The sequence below is a fragment of the Diplotaxodon limnothrissa genome, linkage group LG5, assembly GCF_057381915.1.
Source record: "Diplotaxodon limnothrissa isolate DT_005_m linkage group LG5, D_limnothrissa_male_GT1.1, whole genome shotgun sequence".
Lineage (NCBI taxonomy): Eukaryota > Metazoa > Chordata > Actinopteri > Cichliformes > Cichlidae > Diplotaxodon > Diplotaxodon limnothrissa.
The window spans coordinates 1,606,827-1,623,782 of record NC_140600.1 but is presented as its reverse complement, the minus strand read 5'-3'; the positions used below and the strand labels follow the sequence as shown (position 1 = coordinate 1,623,782).

At 41.8% G+C, this 16,956-nt stretch overlaps 1 protein-coding gene across 2 annotated transcripts in view; it reads left to right on the top strand.

The window, feature by feature from the left end:
• Nucleotides 1–16,378, top strand: part of fhit (fragile histidine triad diadenosine triphosphatase) — a 137,619-nt gene extending 121,241 nt beyond the window's left edge. For both annotated transcript variants that reach the window (XM_085353668.1, XM_085353669.1), the window contains 4 exons: nucleotides 402–547; nucleotides 2,393–2,422; nucleotides 12,235–12,303; nucleotides 16,224–16,378. In XM_085353668.1, the coding sequence (XP_085209794.1) occupies nucleotides 402–547; nucleotides 2,393–2,422; nucleotides 12,235–12,303; nucleotides 16,224–16,322 (344 nt within the window). In that variant the 3' untranslated portion in view covers nucleotides 16,323–16,378. The remainder of the gene's footprint in view (nucleotides 1–401; nucleotides 548–2,392; nucleotides 2,423–12,234; nucleotides 12,304–16,223) is intronic.
• The last annotated feature ends 578 nt before the right edge of the window (nucleotides 16,379–16,956 follow it).

Sequence of the window (16,956 nt, the reverse complement as noted above, 5' to 3'; positions counted from 1 at the left end):
TGAATACCTCCAAATCCAATATTTAGGTGTCATCTTTGACATGATTCTTAGTTTTGAGCTGCAAATCAAGTGCAACCTTTTGTTTTGGTTATTTACTGTACCAGGAGTTACAGAAATCCCTGGATTGCAGTTTGTCTCATAAGGCTGTAATAAAATATTTAGTTAAGGGTACACTCAATTTTTTCTAGGCCATTTTCACAATTTTCACTTTAAAAAGCATTGCCTGATTATATCTTTTAAGCTTATATTACTTCAACAAAAAACTCTCAGATTTACTTTGCTGAATGAAAAACACGAGCTTTTGTCATAATATTGCAGAGCTAACCGACTTTCTTATCTCAGTGCTTTCTGACTTTCCAACCATATCTGCAGCATAGTAATTCCTTAACAGAGCTGCTCAGATGTGCTGGTGTGCCCACTCAGACCAGTTGAGCGTTTTCGGGATCTTCGGCCAGATGAGCTAGCAGATTTGTTCTCCACCGCTCAGAGAGTCGCCAACTTGGTGGAGAAACACTTCAATGCCACCTCAATCACCATCGCCATTCAGGTAAACCACACACTCGGTAATATTTTTTAACAGTCACTGTCACAGTCGGGGAGAAACTGACTTTGTGGAGTGACCTGGTGGACCCAGGTGCAGACAAGCAAAAACCCAACTTGATCTTAACAAAGGGCGAGCTGGACGTGAACATAGAAACCTAACATGGGAAACCTGAAACATGAAGACTTGAAGAAGCATCATTTCATAGACCTGGAATCATGGCATGACAAAGTAGGATGGACAGATGAGAAATGAATGAAAACTGACAGACTAAATACACACAGGAGGTGAATGATCACAAGGACTCCACAGGGGACAGGAATGCCACAGGCATCATAACAGGACGCAGACATGAAAACACCATAAACTCAAAATGCTGGGTGATATGACCCAGAACCATGACGGTACTTGAAAAGTAGGGTAATAATAAAAATAGGGTGATAAAAAAATAGGATAATAATGCAGTAATGCCACCCTCCCGAGAGCCAGAGGTAGACTGGGTAAGACCCAGGAGACCCCAGCCGTCCACGGCACCCAAGAGAGCTGAAGATCCGAGGGGAGCAAGCATCTCTTGAGCTTTGCCATGAGCAGTTGCTCAAAAAATTTCATAACTATGGGCACGAGTTCAACAGGGTGACAGTTGTTCAGGTATGTTGGTGGTGAGTGTTTCGGCCCTGGCACAATGGAGATGGTCTTGAAGCACATTTAGGAGAGAGAGAGGGGGGAAAAAACCATGTAGCTCATTTTTTTACTGTAAGGTGATGGGAAATAATGATCAGTGTGGTCACATAATTGTGTAGATACTGACTGTATCTTTTTTTCTACAAACCCAAATCTGAGAAAGTTGAAAAGTTGTGTAACATGTAAAAACGAAAAGTCAGATTCAATGATCAGATCAACCATATTTGTTCACAATATAGCCTTGAAAACATATCAAATGTTAATCTGAAAAAAGGTCTTTTCTTAGATCTTTTTGCGCAAGGGACCAAAAGTAAAGAAAAAAAGGTGGCGATTTAGCAATAGTACATGTGAGAGGATTGGTCTTTTCATGCGTGGGCCCATAAACTGGTAACTCAGTATTTATTTCACTTTCCTTCATTTTGGAAGAGAATCGAGGCGCAAAAAATAGTCACTCACCTCCAGCGAGTATTATGCTGCAGCGGACAGTAAAGGGACAACAAACATACTGTGTCTTGTACTGCTGCATCTGTAACAAACCACACTCACACTCTGACTAGAGCCACAAAATAGGTTTTAATAATATTTCCTAGCATGGGAAATCTGAGTGACCCAACTGACTATTGCCAGGGCAATTTTTCCACTGCAGGTAAGCTCAGTGGAAAAATCACATACAAAATACATAAATGCAATTAGATAAAAAATCACATTTAACATAATTTGACAATCTCTACAAGATAAATGGAGAATTTACCTGCTGTATTTTTACATTATAGCTGTTGGATCGAGTGTTAATGACTGTTCTGCAAATCCATCTGTTCCAAAAGGTTTTGAGTAATGGTTTGAAGTGGAGATTTTGAGTTGGCTGTAATTCTTAAACAGATACTGCTATATCTTTGTTAAAACCCATCAATTAACGTTGGTTGTATGCACTTTAGTCTAAATATGGAACATTTAAAAAACTAAATCCCATTGAATAAATATAGCCAAAAAGTTGCCTATGAAGACAAATATCTCAGGATAAAGACGGCTTTGACACAAACCAAGGGGGTTGTTTTAGGGGAGGTGAGATGTTATTACCTCATCTTAAATTAAATTCTTTCTTTAAAATATTAATGCAAGTATATCTAAATTCTCATCTCTGGACTAATTACCCCTTTCTTTTCCCACCAGGATGGCCCTGAAGCCGGACAAACTGTGAAGGTGAGAACTTAATAATTTATGACCTTGAAATATGTCATGAACCCTCTGCAATAGTTATGCACTATTAAATAATCATCATAATTAACTTGTAGAGCTAAACTCCTGGAGATGGCGAATTATTCAGTTATCTTTTCTAAAAGGTGTAATTTTTAGTTTGGTTGAAGGCTACATGAAATAATTCATGTCACTTGCTTGGGAGCCTTTGGGAAAGTTCACAGGTTAAAGGAGGGGAGAGAATCATCCTCTTGTAAAATAATCCACTGTACTGTTGTGCTATTTTTTACTATATTAAAAAATGTATGATGCATTTGAACCTTATGAATAATAAATAAAATATCAGTGTATGAGATCCAGCATATGTGTTGCTCATATTACAGTTTGAAATGCACATCATAAGTGGAGAAGTTTTTGGCAACAAATGAGTAAAAGGTTTAGATGATGTGCTTGTATGCTGTATGAGGCAAGAAGGAAACATTTGATCTTTATACAACCGTTGGGTCGCATAGCCGGTAATAAATAAGACTCATTCCCAGTGGGTGATAGGCTCTGCCAGGGCTGCCATTTGTCACCGATTCTGTTCAGAATTTTTATTGACATAATTTCTAGGCGTAGCCAAGTGACGGAAGGCATTCACTTAGTGGGTCTCAGAATCTCATCTCTGCTTTTCCCGGATGATGTTGTTCTGTTGGGTTCATCAGGTGATGGCCTCAAGCTCACACTGGAATGGTTTGCAGCCAAGTGTGAAGGGCACAGGAACAACCTCACAAGGTTCATAGATGGGTATACTAGTGGTGTGCGGATTGATATAGAAATATCGATTCTTCTGATACCAGTAGTTTAAGTTCTAGAATCGCTTCTCATATTAAAATATCAATATTTTAGTACTTTGGGGTAAATTTGTAGTTTTTCATTAACAGGAACACAGTGGAAAGAAACTATATCATTCGGATCGTCTAAATTGGAAGGAACCACTTCCTCTTATGCCGTTCATAGTCATATGCGAAATACGGCTGTATAAATGTGTGGCAGCCCCTGGCGTGCGCACTCACAATGGCTGAGTGTAAACAGAGTCATGTGTGGGCATATTTTACTTCCACAAACAGCCAAGACGCGGTTTGCGATACATGTGGCAAGAAAGTGAGGTGTTGTAGCAACACCACTAACCTCGTCAAACACCTCAGAGTAAATCATATCACAGAATATGACGAGCTTATGTTGAGCCGAACTGAAGAGGAGGAGAGGGACAGGTGCTGCTAGGGCGAGACAGACGTCTCTCACGGAGTCCTTTAGTGCTGCAGGCAGGCAACGTGTTCAAATAGCACAACTTCAGGTTTTATTTATTTCTATATGATTTTTCTGCATTTTTAAGCAATAAGAACAAGTAGTGTGATGTCCTGTAATCATTATGAAGCTATATTATAATAATATTACAATTACATATTGCATTATGAAATAAAATTCAATATTGGATCGGAAAGGAAATCAGTGGTATCACAAATCATTAGGGTCTACCACACCAGGCAAGAGCCCAGGTGCAGAGTGTGTAAAGATGGCCCTGAGACAATCAAGCACATAACAGCAGGGTGCAAGATGCTAGCACTTTGGGCAGTGACCTCTAAACTGGGCAGGTGGCTCCTGCAGATCCCAGGAGTGATATCTGAGATCTCCCAGAAGAGTGCTTTAAACACCTTGCTTTGTGATATATAAATAAAATTTAATTTAATTGCTCAGTAAATACGTGAGGCAGCGAGAAACCCAAGAAACAAGGGGATCAAGAAGAGGAACAATCATGGAACAACAGGCCCCTACATGGCATGAACCACCAGTAGACAGAAAAAGTGGCTGATATTGAAAAATCCTACCTGTGATGGACTGAGTTGAAAAACAGGAGTCCCAGGAATTATTAGAAAAATATGGTTTTCATTTATTTAACCCCCAAAAATTAGATTTACAAAAGTAATAAATGTTGAGCTCATGAAAGAGGTCAAAGAAACAAAACTGAACTCAGGCAAAGACTGCAAACTTAACAAACCAAATGACTGCCCAAACAAACATAATTGACCTAAACATGACGCACAGGGGTATATATAATAGCTGATCAGACCATTGTGACACATGAGGGGCAACAAACAAACACAATCATAAATCACAACACAATGCAGTACAATCTAGTTTGTTAATAAACTAAACACTAAAGAAGAAAATCAAAACCACTAAACCCTAAACTCAAATATTTAATTAAATAGAAATACTTTGTGTGTTTTCTTTAATTTAAAAACATTCTCCCCTTCAGTAGGAAGTGGTGGTGTGGTCCAATTATCCCTCTTTGCATTTAGTGGTTTCAAACCTTGGCTACCATCTTTTGTCCAGCAACTCCCATGGATGACGGCAGGTAAGAAATAAAAAGACAAAGGTTAGTCAAAAATCAAAGTGAAAAAAATGAAGTGGTATGAACACATAAGTAAACTAAATGTGCGCGCTTAACAATAGAACAAATGTATCCAAACCAATCAATAAAGTTATTGAAAACTAAAGTGTATTACTATGTTCAAATGAAGAAATGAAAATACAAGAGTTACTGACTTTAGAGTGTGGCCATGGGTTTGGCCATCACACTACCAATGGCTTGACCAAGCTGGACTGGAAGACAGCACAGAGGAACAAGCTAGAAACACATCACAGGAACAAGTTGCAAGTATGATAGAGGCTTGGGTCTGGCATGCTAGGTAAGACCCCAGGTACAGGCCAGACTCAGACAGTTTAGCACATAACGGCAGCATGTGAGATACCAGCAGGCAGGGCATACATGGCACACCATAACCAAGTGCCTGGCATAGTTTACAGAAGTATCTGTGATATGTATGGCTTGGAAGTCCTGTGGTCAAAATGTGATACGCCCCCTTGAGAATGACCGAGCTAAGATCCTGTGGGACTTCCAGATACAAACGGACAAAATGGTGGTGGCTAACCAACCGGACATAGTGGTGGTAAACAAACAGAAGAAGACGGCCGTAGTGATCGATGTAGCGGTTCCCAATGACAGCAACATCAGGAAGAAGGAACACGAGTAGCTGGAGAAATACCAAGGGCTCAGAGAAGAGCTCAAGAGGATGTGGAGGGTGAAGGTGACGGTGGTCCCCGTGGTAATCGGAGCACTAGGTGCGGTGACTCCCAAGCTAGGCGAGTGGCTCCAGCAGATCCCGGGAACAACATCGGAGATCTCTGTCCAGAAGAGCACAGTCCTGGGAACAGCTAAGATACTGCGCAGGACCCTCAAGCTCCCAGGCCTCTGGTAGAGGACCCGAGCTTGAAGGATTGACCGCCCACAGGGGCGTGCTGGGTGTTTTATTTATATATATATATATATATATATATATATAAAAGCACCCGGCACGCCCCTGCGGGCGGTTTATCCTTCAAGAAACTAAATCCTTGAATAAACTAATTAGATCCGCTCCATCATCTTCATCCTCAAAGTCATCTTCTCCAAAATGCAGAAAGGACGCGCTGTGTCGACTTTTGTCATGTCGGTAAAGGCACTCGCTTTTGAAGGGGCAGCATTGGTATCGAGAGTAGTAGGGTAAACTGGGAGCTTGAGGGTCCTGCGCAGTATCTTAGCTGTTCCCAGGACTGCGCTCTTCTGGACAGAGATCTCCGATGTTGTTCCCAGGATCTGCTGGAGCCACTCGCCTAGCTTGGGAGTCACCGCACCTAGTGCTCCGATTACCACGGTGACCACTGTTACCTTCACCCTCCACATCCTCTCGAGCTCTTCTCTGAGCCCTTGGTATTTCTCCAGCTTCTCGTGTTCCTTCTTCCTGATATTGCTGACATTGGGAACCGCTACATCGATCACTAAGGCCGTCTTCTTCTGTTTGTCTACCACCACTATGTCCGGTTGGTTAGCCACCACCATTTTGTCCGTCTGTATCTGGAAGTCCCACAGGATCTTAGCTCGGTCATTCTCCACCACCCTTGGGGGCATCTCCCATTTTTACCACAGGACTTCCAGGTTATACTCGGCACAGATGTTTCTGTACACTATGCCGGCCACTTGGTTATGGCGTTCCATGTATGCCTTGCCTGCTAGCATCTTGCACCCTGCTGTTATGTGCTGGATTGTCTCTGGGGCATCTTTACACAGCCTGCACCTGGGGTCTTGCCTCATGTGATAGACCCCAGCCTCTATGGATCTTGTACTCAGAGCTTGTTCTTGTGCTGCCATGATTAGTGCCTCTGTGCTGTCTTTCAGTCCAGCTTTGTCCAGCCATTGGTAGGATTTCTGGATATTAGCCACCTCCTCTATCTGCCGGTGGTACATACCGTGCAGGGGCCTGTCCTTCCATGATGGTTCCTCGCCTTCCTCCACTTTCTTGGGATTCTGCTGCCTGAGGTATTCACTGAGCACTCGGTCAGTTGGGGCCATCTTCCCAATGTATTCTTGGATGTTCGTTGTCTCATCCTGGACTGTGGTGCTGACACTCACCAGTCCCCGGCCCCCTTCCTTCCGCTCAGCGTACAGCCTCAGGGTGCTGGACTTGGGGTGAAACCCTCCATGCATGGTAAGGAGCTTTCTTGTCTTTATGTCAGTGGCTCCTATCTCCTCCTTTGGCCAGCCTATTACCCCAGCAGGGTACCTGATCACGGGCAGGGCGTAGGTGTTGATAGCCCGGATCTTGTTCTTACCGTTCAGCTGACTCCTCGGGACTTGCCTGACCCTCTGCAGGTACTTGGTGGTTGCAGCTTTTCTAGCGGCCTCTTCATGGTTCCCATTCGCCTGCGGGATCCCCAGGTACTTGTAACTGTCCTCTATGTCTGCAATGTTGCCTTCAGGTAGTTCAATCCCCTCAGTTCTGACTACCTTCCCTCTCTTTGTTACCATTTGACTACACTTCTCCAGTCCGAACGACATTCCAATGTCATTGCTGTATTGCCTGGTAGTGTAGATCAGTGAATCGATGTCTCGTTCACTCTTGGCATACAGCTTGATGCCATCCATGTACAGGAGGTGGCTGACAACTGCTCCGTTCCGTAGTCGGTATCCATAGCCAGTCTTGTCAATTATCTCACTGAGGGGGTTCAGGCCTATGCAGAACAGCAGTGGGGACAGAGCATCTCCTTGGTAGATCCCGCACTTGATGGTGACTTGTGCTATGGGCTTGGAGTTGGCCTCTAGTGTTGTACACCACATCCCCATTGAGTTCCTGATGAAGGCTCTTAGGGTCCCATTGATCTTGTACAATTCTAAGCATTCCAGTATCCAGCTGTGGGGCATTGCGTTATAGGCCTTCTTGTAATCAATCCAGGCAGTGCACAGATTGGTCAGTCTGGTCTTTCAGTCTCGGCTGACTGTTCTGTCTACCAGTAGCTGGTGTTTTGCGCCTCTGGTATTCTTGCCAATCCCTTTCTGTGCCCCACTCATGTATTGACCCATGTGCCTGTTCATCTTAGCCGATATGATGCCTGATAGGAGCTTCCATGTAGTACTGAGGCAGGTTATTAGTCGGTAGTTGGATGGGACCGGTCCCTTCTGGGGGTCCTTGATGATCAGGACTGTCCGGCCTTCGGTTAGCCATTCCGGGTGTCTCTGGTCAACTAGCAGCTGATTCATTTGTGCTGCCAGACGCTCGTGGAGTGCAGTCAGCTTCTTCAGCCAGTAGGCGTGAACCATGTCGGGCCCTGGTGCTGTCCAACTCTTCATACTGGAGACCCTTTCTTGGATATCTGCCACTGTGATGGTTACTGGACCCTGTTCAGGGAGGTTGCTATGGTCTGCCCTCAGATCCACTAGCCACTGAGCATTGCTGTTATGGGTTGCGTCCTTCTCCCATATGCTCTTCCAGTATTGCTCCGTCTCCAGCCTTGGTGGTGCTGTTCTCTTATTGTTCCCTTGCCACTGAGAGTACACCTTTGCTGGTTCTGTGGAGAACAGCTGGTTTATTCTCCTGCCTTCTATCTCTCTGGTGTACCTCCTCAAGCGGCTGGCCAAGGCTGTGAGTCTTTGCTTGGCAGTTTCCAAGGCCTCAGGTGTGGATAGTTTGCTGTATTTCTTATGCACCTTCTTTGCCGCACCTTTCTGCAACTCCGTTAGTTGGCTAACCTCCCTCTGTGCTACTTTGATCTTGCTCTCTAGCCTCCTTCTCCATGGAGGGTACTGCCCCTTGTGGCTGTTCAACTTGTAGCCAAGCATCTCACTGATCACTGCTGCCGTATTGTAGATCAGCTTGTTAGTGTCGGTAATCGTGGTTGTAGGTATCGTCCGTAGTGCTGCATTAACATCATCTAGCAGACCTTCTGAGGGTACTTCACGTAATCTTGGTAACCGGCTACGGGGGATCCAGTTTTCTAACTTGGCCATGATCCTATTTTTCAGGTCAGTCCCTCTGCGCATCATTAATTCCGCCTGTGTGTTCTCAGTCTAGATCAGTCATTCAGTTCATTTCATCATCCATGTTCAGTTCATCCAGTCTCGATAATAAAACTTCCTCAATCAGCCTGCAAGTCCTGCATGTGGGTCCTCTTTCCAGTCTCCACACACCCACCATGAGAACATTGTCAGGAAAAACTTTTAAATGATCTTTTTTCTCACCATTTCTTAATGGCATTTAGTTTTACAATGGATTGCACAGCACTGGAAAGGAAAACAACGAAAAAACAATTTCAGTACACTAAATATCTTTCTGAATGTGTTGGAACAAAACTGAAAGAAGCTCTTCTCTTCTTTGTGCAGAGAAGATACCTGGACTCGACTCCCACAGAGGTCGATTATCTCGTTAATAGTGTTACATGCTCACTGCATGCGAAGGAAGCAGGAAATTTTGGAGGTTTATGCCCCGGCATACCCTGGTATAAAGTCATGACGAACCAGAAAAGTCTTAAGCTTGAGAGAAAATAGCTTTGCATTTATTTAAAAGATCTTTCTTTGGTTTGGAAAAAGTTTTACTTGTTTTATTCTGTGAAACGTCACTGACAGAGAAAAGCCCCAGGTTTTTCTTCAGCACTGTGGCCAGGCTGACAAAAAGTAAGAGCTCTGTTTGAGCCAAGCGTCCGTTACCCTTAACTAGTAATGACCTTCTTCACAAATACAATATTAATCATTATAGAAGAAATGATTCATAACCAGCTTAGAGACATATCATTACGTACCACTACTTTCTCCTAATTGACAAAAAGGTTCTTGTACTCTGCACGTAAAATCTTAGTCTAGATGATATTACTTTGGCCTCAAGTGCACTGTTGGACTCATTGTTAACCACAATATGTTCTGTGTGCATATTAAACAAATATGGAGGCTTTCTGCTATTTGCACTGCATTTCTAAAATTAGAAATATCCTGTCTGAGTGATGCTGGAAAAGGATTTTATTCATTTGTATACTTGAAAGAGGACAAGAAAGAAAAATCATATTTCTCCCACACTGGCTTCTCTTCATTGCCCCCCTGATAAATCCAGAACTGACTTTAAAATCCTTCACCTGACACACAAGTGTAACAATGGTGGTGCAATACTAGACCTGTTAGTGCTACTTCTTGCCTTCTTTGTATGTAGTACGGCAGTATAGTTACCTTTAACCACAGTACGCGGACAGAAGGGAAATATGGACCAGATCAGACAGGTTCTAGATTCGTAGGAGCCAAGGGTGTATGACAACAGAGGACTTGTACACAGTAGGTGTAGAAAACACAATTGCATTTATTAGCAATTATTAAAGTTGTGCACATTTAACAAAAGTAGAGCGCTCTTCTTGAAGACAAAATAAAATAAAATAAACCCCACAAATGGTCGACCTAAGGATAGATTGTCTTTGTGTCTTTTTTAAAGTCAATTTCAGTCTTTCAATGTTCAATAGTCACTCAGTGTGTGTGTAACCAGTCGGGTTACAATCTACCAGTTCATCCGGCTCTTTGGGCTGGGCTCGCCATCCAGTACTGGAAAAGGGATCCTCGATTCTTCTCAGGTCCTCAAAACCAATCCAATCCAAATAAGCAAAGGGAAAAAACCTGACCTGGGGACCAGGCCAGAACACAGTAGTTCAACATTTAAGCTATCATGCCTGTAACTTATTATTACTACTGGTTGCTTGTAGTGCTTCTAAATTTCTTTCAAAATATTCTATGTTGTACAACAAATTATTCTCATTTCAAAGGGAAAAGTGCATAGGAAACACACATTTAAAATAATACAAAATAGCTCAGCAGTGCATTAAAAATACACATTGGCTTGAGACTTATCAAGTTTCAGCTAAGTAAAGTGCAGGTGAAGGCACTTAATTTCACATTGCTAATACTTAATTGTGCAGAACTATAATTAGCACCATGAGAAAAGGGAACATGTGCTAACATAACAACATCGCACAAAACCATGCATTATACATCAATACCACAGTAATGTGACATAAACCTTTAAAGAACATCTCGTATAAAGTGCAGCAGACTCAGTGCTAATTGCTTTAGCCTCAGAAGAGGCACTTTCATTGCAAAATGGCTAACGGAAGTTAGCATCAGAGCTAGCGGCAGGTAGCATGCTATGCTAGCGCACGTGTACTGCCTGGGACTTACCATGCGAAGCAACAAATGCTACACGGGGCTTCACAGTGCTCACGTTGGCTCACGGCCTCTGGAATACAGTATCACTCTTATTATTCTCGCCGAAAAAAGGACTTTCTCTATCCAGCTAGCTTCTTCGCCACACGGGTAAACTGATCTTTCACCGTCTGTGTCTCTGGCGTATCTGACTGGCACACGAAGGCACACACAGGTGTCTGAGCAGCGCACAGTCTGGGGGAGGGTCAGACCGGCCAATGATTGGTCGCTCAGTGGATCTGACAAACACACTCTACAGGACTAAGTCCTGCCCCCACACCATTTATACATTACATATACATATGTACATATTAAACTTATATTTACATGCTTTTTATCAGTATTTATTATAATTAACTTTGTTTTTATCAATATTTATTCCCATTGTGAGAGTATGAATATTTATACTTTTAATCCTGTTTTTAACACTGGGTTACACAAGGTCTTGAATTATGAGGCCCAATCTTATCTTAAAGATCTCATAGTACCACATTATCCTTATCACTTTATTCTTAGGCTTTGTTTGATTTATTTGTGGGGTAGCATTTCTAGGATGCAGAGCCTTCAGCTTTCAGACCCTGTGGAACGAGCTTTTAGTTTGGATTTCAGAGACACACACCTTCTGTATTTTAAAGGCAAATGTATTTATCCCGTAATTGGGGAAATTCTACTTCTAAAGTAAACACAGCCAACAAACAAAATAATAGTTTAATTAATGAAGTAAAAACATTTACTACAGATTATGACATCAGTGTAGATTAATATGGCAAAATTACTCAAAACCAAGAAATAAAGATATGTAAAAGCAATGGTTCTGAATTTCAAAGGACCCAGAACACTGCTGCTAAAACATAGTTTTATATTGGAGTGGTCTGAATTTGTCTTTTTATTTCTTTGTAAATTGTAGATAAAATGCATAATTACTAGTTACCTACTGTAAAGTGATATACTCAGTAGTATAGGTATATAGTACAATTGTATATTAGCAAAAACTGTTAGCTATCTGTTGCTCCTGGGTCCTAGAATAAAGTCAGGTCAATTCTTAAAAACATAAAAATAAAAAATCCCTGCTTGGTGAAATGCACCCTTCCCTCCGGTGATTTGTGCCATGCCAGTAACATTCTGATGGCTTCTCCAGCATACTGTGAAACTCTGTCATAGTGCTCCCAGGAAAAAGTAAGATTTTCTCCAGATCAACCACAATATCTAAACCTTGTTTGTATGTTTACAGCATGTCCACGTCCACGTGCTGCCCAGGAAGGCTGGGGATTTCAAGCACAATGACAGCATCTACGATGAGGTAAGATGGACAACTTTGGGCCATCCCTATTAGTCCATTTAAAAATTATTTTAGATTTCATTTTAAATAAAAAAATGATTTTTTTCACTGTCAGTCACTGTGTACAGGACACAAAAACATCTGAGTCAGTGTGGGCTTATACTTTGGTAAGCTATGTGAAAAATGTTAAGAAATAGTTGAGGGTACCAGGACTTGCATGGCTTTTGTAAAAAAATATGATCTGGGTACTTGATCACTGATGAGATGTCTGTGACACAAGACAGCCTATTTCCCCATTCTCTCCTGCTGACCAGTAAGAACATAACTAAATGAAAACAGCACTATGGTGGCTGCTGACTTATCTTCTAGTTCTGCACAACTGGCATTGTTCTCCCAAGCTCATGCTTCAGTGTGTCACCACAGCAGTATGAAAGGACAATTCACTGCTAATGAACTGAGTCACATGTGGCTGCTAATAATGTTAATTAAACATCTGAGTTTGAACAAATATCAGTGAGCTATCTATCCTCAGGAGCCAGAATCCCCAAACCAATGAACTATAGCACTTCACTATGAAAATAATGAACGTGACTTTCAGACTATTTTAAATTTCACTGTGATATTTTGAATTTGTAACAAGAGAGTCTGTGGCAAATGAATATCAATGACTGGGGACTATGATATGAATATTCTAATAACCACGTCTAATAAAAAAGAGCTCTCTATACTTCCTGCTCCTGCCTAAGGGGAGAAATGAGACGTGCATCTCCACAGTGGAGTCCCAGCAGCAAAATGGAAATAGGTTTGTTTTTAATTTGCATGTGATCATAAGGTTTATTGTAAGAGCAGTCCCATTTGTATTTTCCATATCACATCCAGCAAATGAGACATAGTCTGAAGATGTTTGTAGGAGCGTAAATGCATAGACAGATTTGTCTTAATTTCATGTCCAATATTTTGCATGATGAATGTAATGGGTTGATACTTGGTTAGATTGGTCAGATTTCATGGCTCATTCGTTTGAGTAATATTTAATAGTAACATGCAAATGATTTATATTTTTTGGCACTGTAAGGTGGGGTGCTCATTTAGTATAATTAATTTATGTGTTTGTAAGGTAATTGTTGTTATTTATTTTTTATCATGTGTGTGTTTATTATTGCATTTCTATAAGGTGCAATTTGAACATGTACCAAGAAAAAAAAAGAAAAGGAAAAAAGACAGGAGATGCACGTATGTGTGTGGAGCCAACCCCTTTTTTGACCTCTTTGTCTCTCTTCATTCTTAAAAATGTTGGCAAATTTGGAGGCTAAAAGGAAATCTGATGTTGAACACAAACAAATAGAGCCATGTCTGTGAAGGTTCTCAGTCATCCAGGTCATCGTAGTCAAAGGAGCTTGCAAAGAAAAGCGTCTGGACTTCTTTAAGTTGCTTGAAGACGTTTCACCTCTCATCGGAGAAGCTTCTTCAGTTCTAAGGTCAAATGGTGGAGAGTCCCAGATATAAACCTAGTGGGAGTGACGCCCCACAGAGGGACAAAAGGACCCCCTGATGATCCTCTAATCGCCTGAGCCAAGGTGTGAAACTGGGCGTGGGTCCCAATCAGCCAGAGTTTCGGGTGAGTTCATTGTGAAACCTGGCCCCACCTTATCATGCGAATTCCTGAGGTCAGATGGCCCAGGATGTGAGTGGGCGTTAAGGCGTCTGGGAAGGGATCTCAAGGAAGGAATCCTTCACTGCGCACATTAACGCTGTGGATAAAAACATCAAGTTCACGAGGGAAGACACAAAGGACAACTGTTTGCCTTTCCTGGACTGCGCGGTGCACATTGAAGAGAACGGCAAATTCAACATTGAAGTTTACCGGAAGCCCACACACACGGACCAGTACCTCCTGTTTGACTCCCATCACCCTTTGGAACACAAACCTGGAGTAATTAGGACCCTACACCACCGGGCAGAACATGTTCCCTCTAAGCCTGAAGGGAAAAAGAAGGAACACACACATGTAAAGGAAGCACTCAAAACGTGCGGCTATCCTAAATGGGCGTTCTTAAAGTCAGCAAAGAAAGGAAGACCAGACACCAGCGAGGGAGGATAAGAAGGACAGACGCAACAACATTGTCATCCCCTATGTAGACGGTGTATCAGAAAAACTCAGGAGAGTTTTCTCCAAGCATGACATCCCGGTGCATTTCAGACCCAGCAACACGCTCAGACAGAAACTGGTTCACCCGAAAGACAAAACTCCAAAACACAGACTTAACAATGTGGTGTATGCTGTACAGTGCAGCGAGGAATGCCCAGACCTCTACATTGGAGAGACCAAACAGCCACTTCACAAGCGCATGGCACAACACAGAAGAGCCACCTCCACAGGACAAGACTCAGCAGTCCATCTGCATCTTAAGGATAAAGGACACTCTTTCGAGGATGCCAATGTTCACATTTTGGACAGAGAGGACAGATGGTTTGAAAGAGGAGTGAAAGAAGCATCTATGTCCACTGTGAGCGACCATCTTTGAACAGAGGCGGGGGTTTACGACACCAACTCTCTGCCATCTATAATCCAGTTTTGAGTTCCCTTCCCAGACGCCTTAACGCCCACTCACATCCTGGGCCATCTGACCTCAGGAATTCGCATGATAAGGTGGGGCCAGGTTTCACAATGAACACACCCGAAACTCTGGCTGATTGGGACCCACACCCAGTTTCACACCTTGGCTCAGGCGATTAGAGGATCATCAGGGGGTCCTTTTGTCCCTCTGTGGGGGGTCACTCCCACTAGGTTTATATCTGGGACTATCCACCATTTGACCTTAGAACTGAAGAAGCTTCTCGGATGAGAGGTGAAACGTCTTCAAGCAACTTAAAGAAGTCCAAACGCTTTTCTTTGCAAGCTCCTTTGACAAACAAATAGAAGCTGCTATAGACACTAGAACTGAAATGCATGCAATGCAGACTGCTCTTGCTGAGTCAGATGCAAAAATTGGAAGTTTTGCCAAAGTATAGCTATAAAGAGGACTTTGAACCCCACAAAAATGCTGCACCTGAGCCATAATAGCAGCAGATTTTAACAGCCTCTGGGGCCTCACCTAGCTCTGAGTAAGCGCTGCCCCCTATTTTCCAGCCTTCAGCGGAACTTGCCTCACCCAGCTGGGTCAGTGATACTTTGGGCTCACATTGAGGTTTTTTAACATTAGTTTGCTGAGTGATCGCTTTACACAAGTTATCAAACACCGGGCACTCACCAAAGTCAACATTAAACCGAGCTGATGTTCTTGGAGGAATTTCTCAGTTTTCAGTGATCCAAAACTCCAATCCAATTCTCGTGTACATGTGGGCGTAGCCTGTGTCTCCAAGCAGTCTCAAGAGTGTGGTAGAGATACCAGGAGACAGATTATTACATGAGTGTGAATAGCCTATCTCTATGAGTACAGTAGAAAACTAGATTCTTTTAAATAACCATGTCATATTTTTCAGACAGGAAGTGACCACTTTGCAGTTCACAATTCACAAGACAAGCAAGTTATGAAGTGCAAGCTCCACCAGCTGTTTAGGTTTTACGTATAAATCACTGTGTTGACCTGATGTGCTAAGTGGAACTATTTAATTGATATTTTGAATCTTCTTACATATGCTCTCGCTTTTTTTCTATAAACAATAAAAGAATATACAGTGACAAGTACAAACAAGTCGAGGAACAAATTCATTATGATGAGTTTGTGCAAGCAAAAGCTGATCACTGGGTCTCCATACTGAACTTAAAGAGTGGTCTCATGTACAGTTTTGAAGAAGAAAATCTGCACTCTGTAAACATTTTTTAAACCCAATAACAGCTGATATCTCAATGCATTTTCATGGACTAGTTAATACAGAAAACAATCCAAATTTGTTCTGGCAATATATTATTACATATCACATCTTCATTGTCTTTGTAGTTACAAAACCACGATCAAGAGGATAAGGACATACCATCCAAGTGGAGATCAGAGGAAGAAATGGCAGCAGAAGCTTCAGATCTGAGGAAGCAGCTCTAGAAACCTGAACCAATGATGTCAGTAATTCAATAAAGGCAGCACCGCCATGAACATAAAGTTCAACATAAACATCTGCAATGTGAACTATAATAAAAAATATTATTGTTTTATTTGACTTAATTTGATTATATGTATATTAAATCCTCAAAATCTTTGCTGAATTATGCTGTATATCAACCAACCAAGTCAACCAAAAGAAATCTAACTTTTGAATTTTTTTTTAATTGAATTGAAATTTTTATTTCAGTCAACAACAACAACAGATTATAATTTTACATAAAAGTACTCAAACAGTAACCGAAAAAGGAATAGGCTGAAGCCTTATGGCTTATACTTATCCTATCCCTTACCCCCATAGAAATAATCAAATCCTTAAGAAAATAAATAGCATTGATAAATAAGTTGTATAACAGTTTGAAAAGAAATCAATGATAAATCAAGAAATTAAATCAACACAAAAAAATTTTAACAAACCAAATTTCTATAACCTTGTATAATACTAATTTTTAAAATCTTCTTGAAGAATGACAAAGAAAAACACATCTTCAGTTCAGCATTAAGTCCATTCCATAATTTCACTCCCAAAACTGACACACATCTATACTTAACATTGGTTCTCACTTTAGGCATTTCA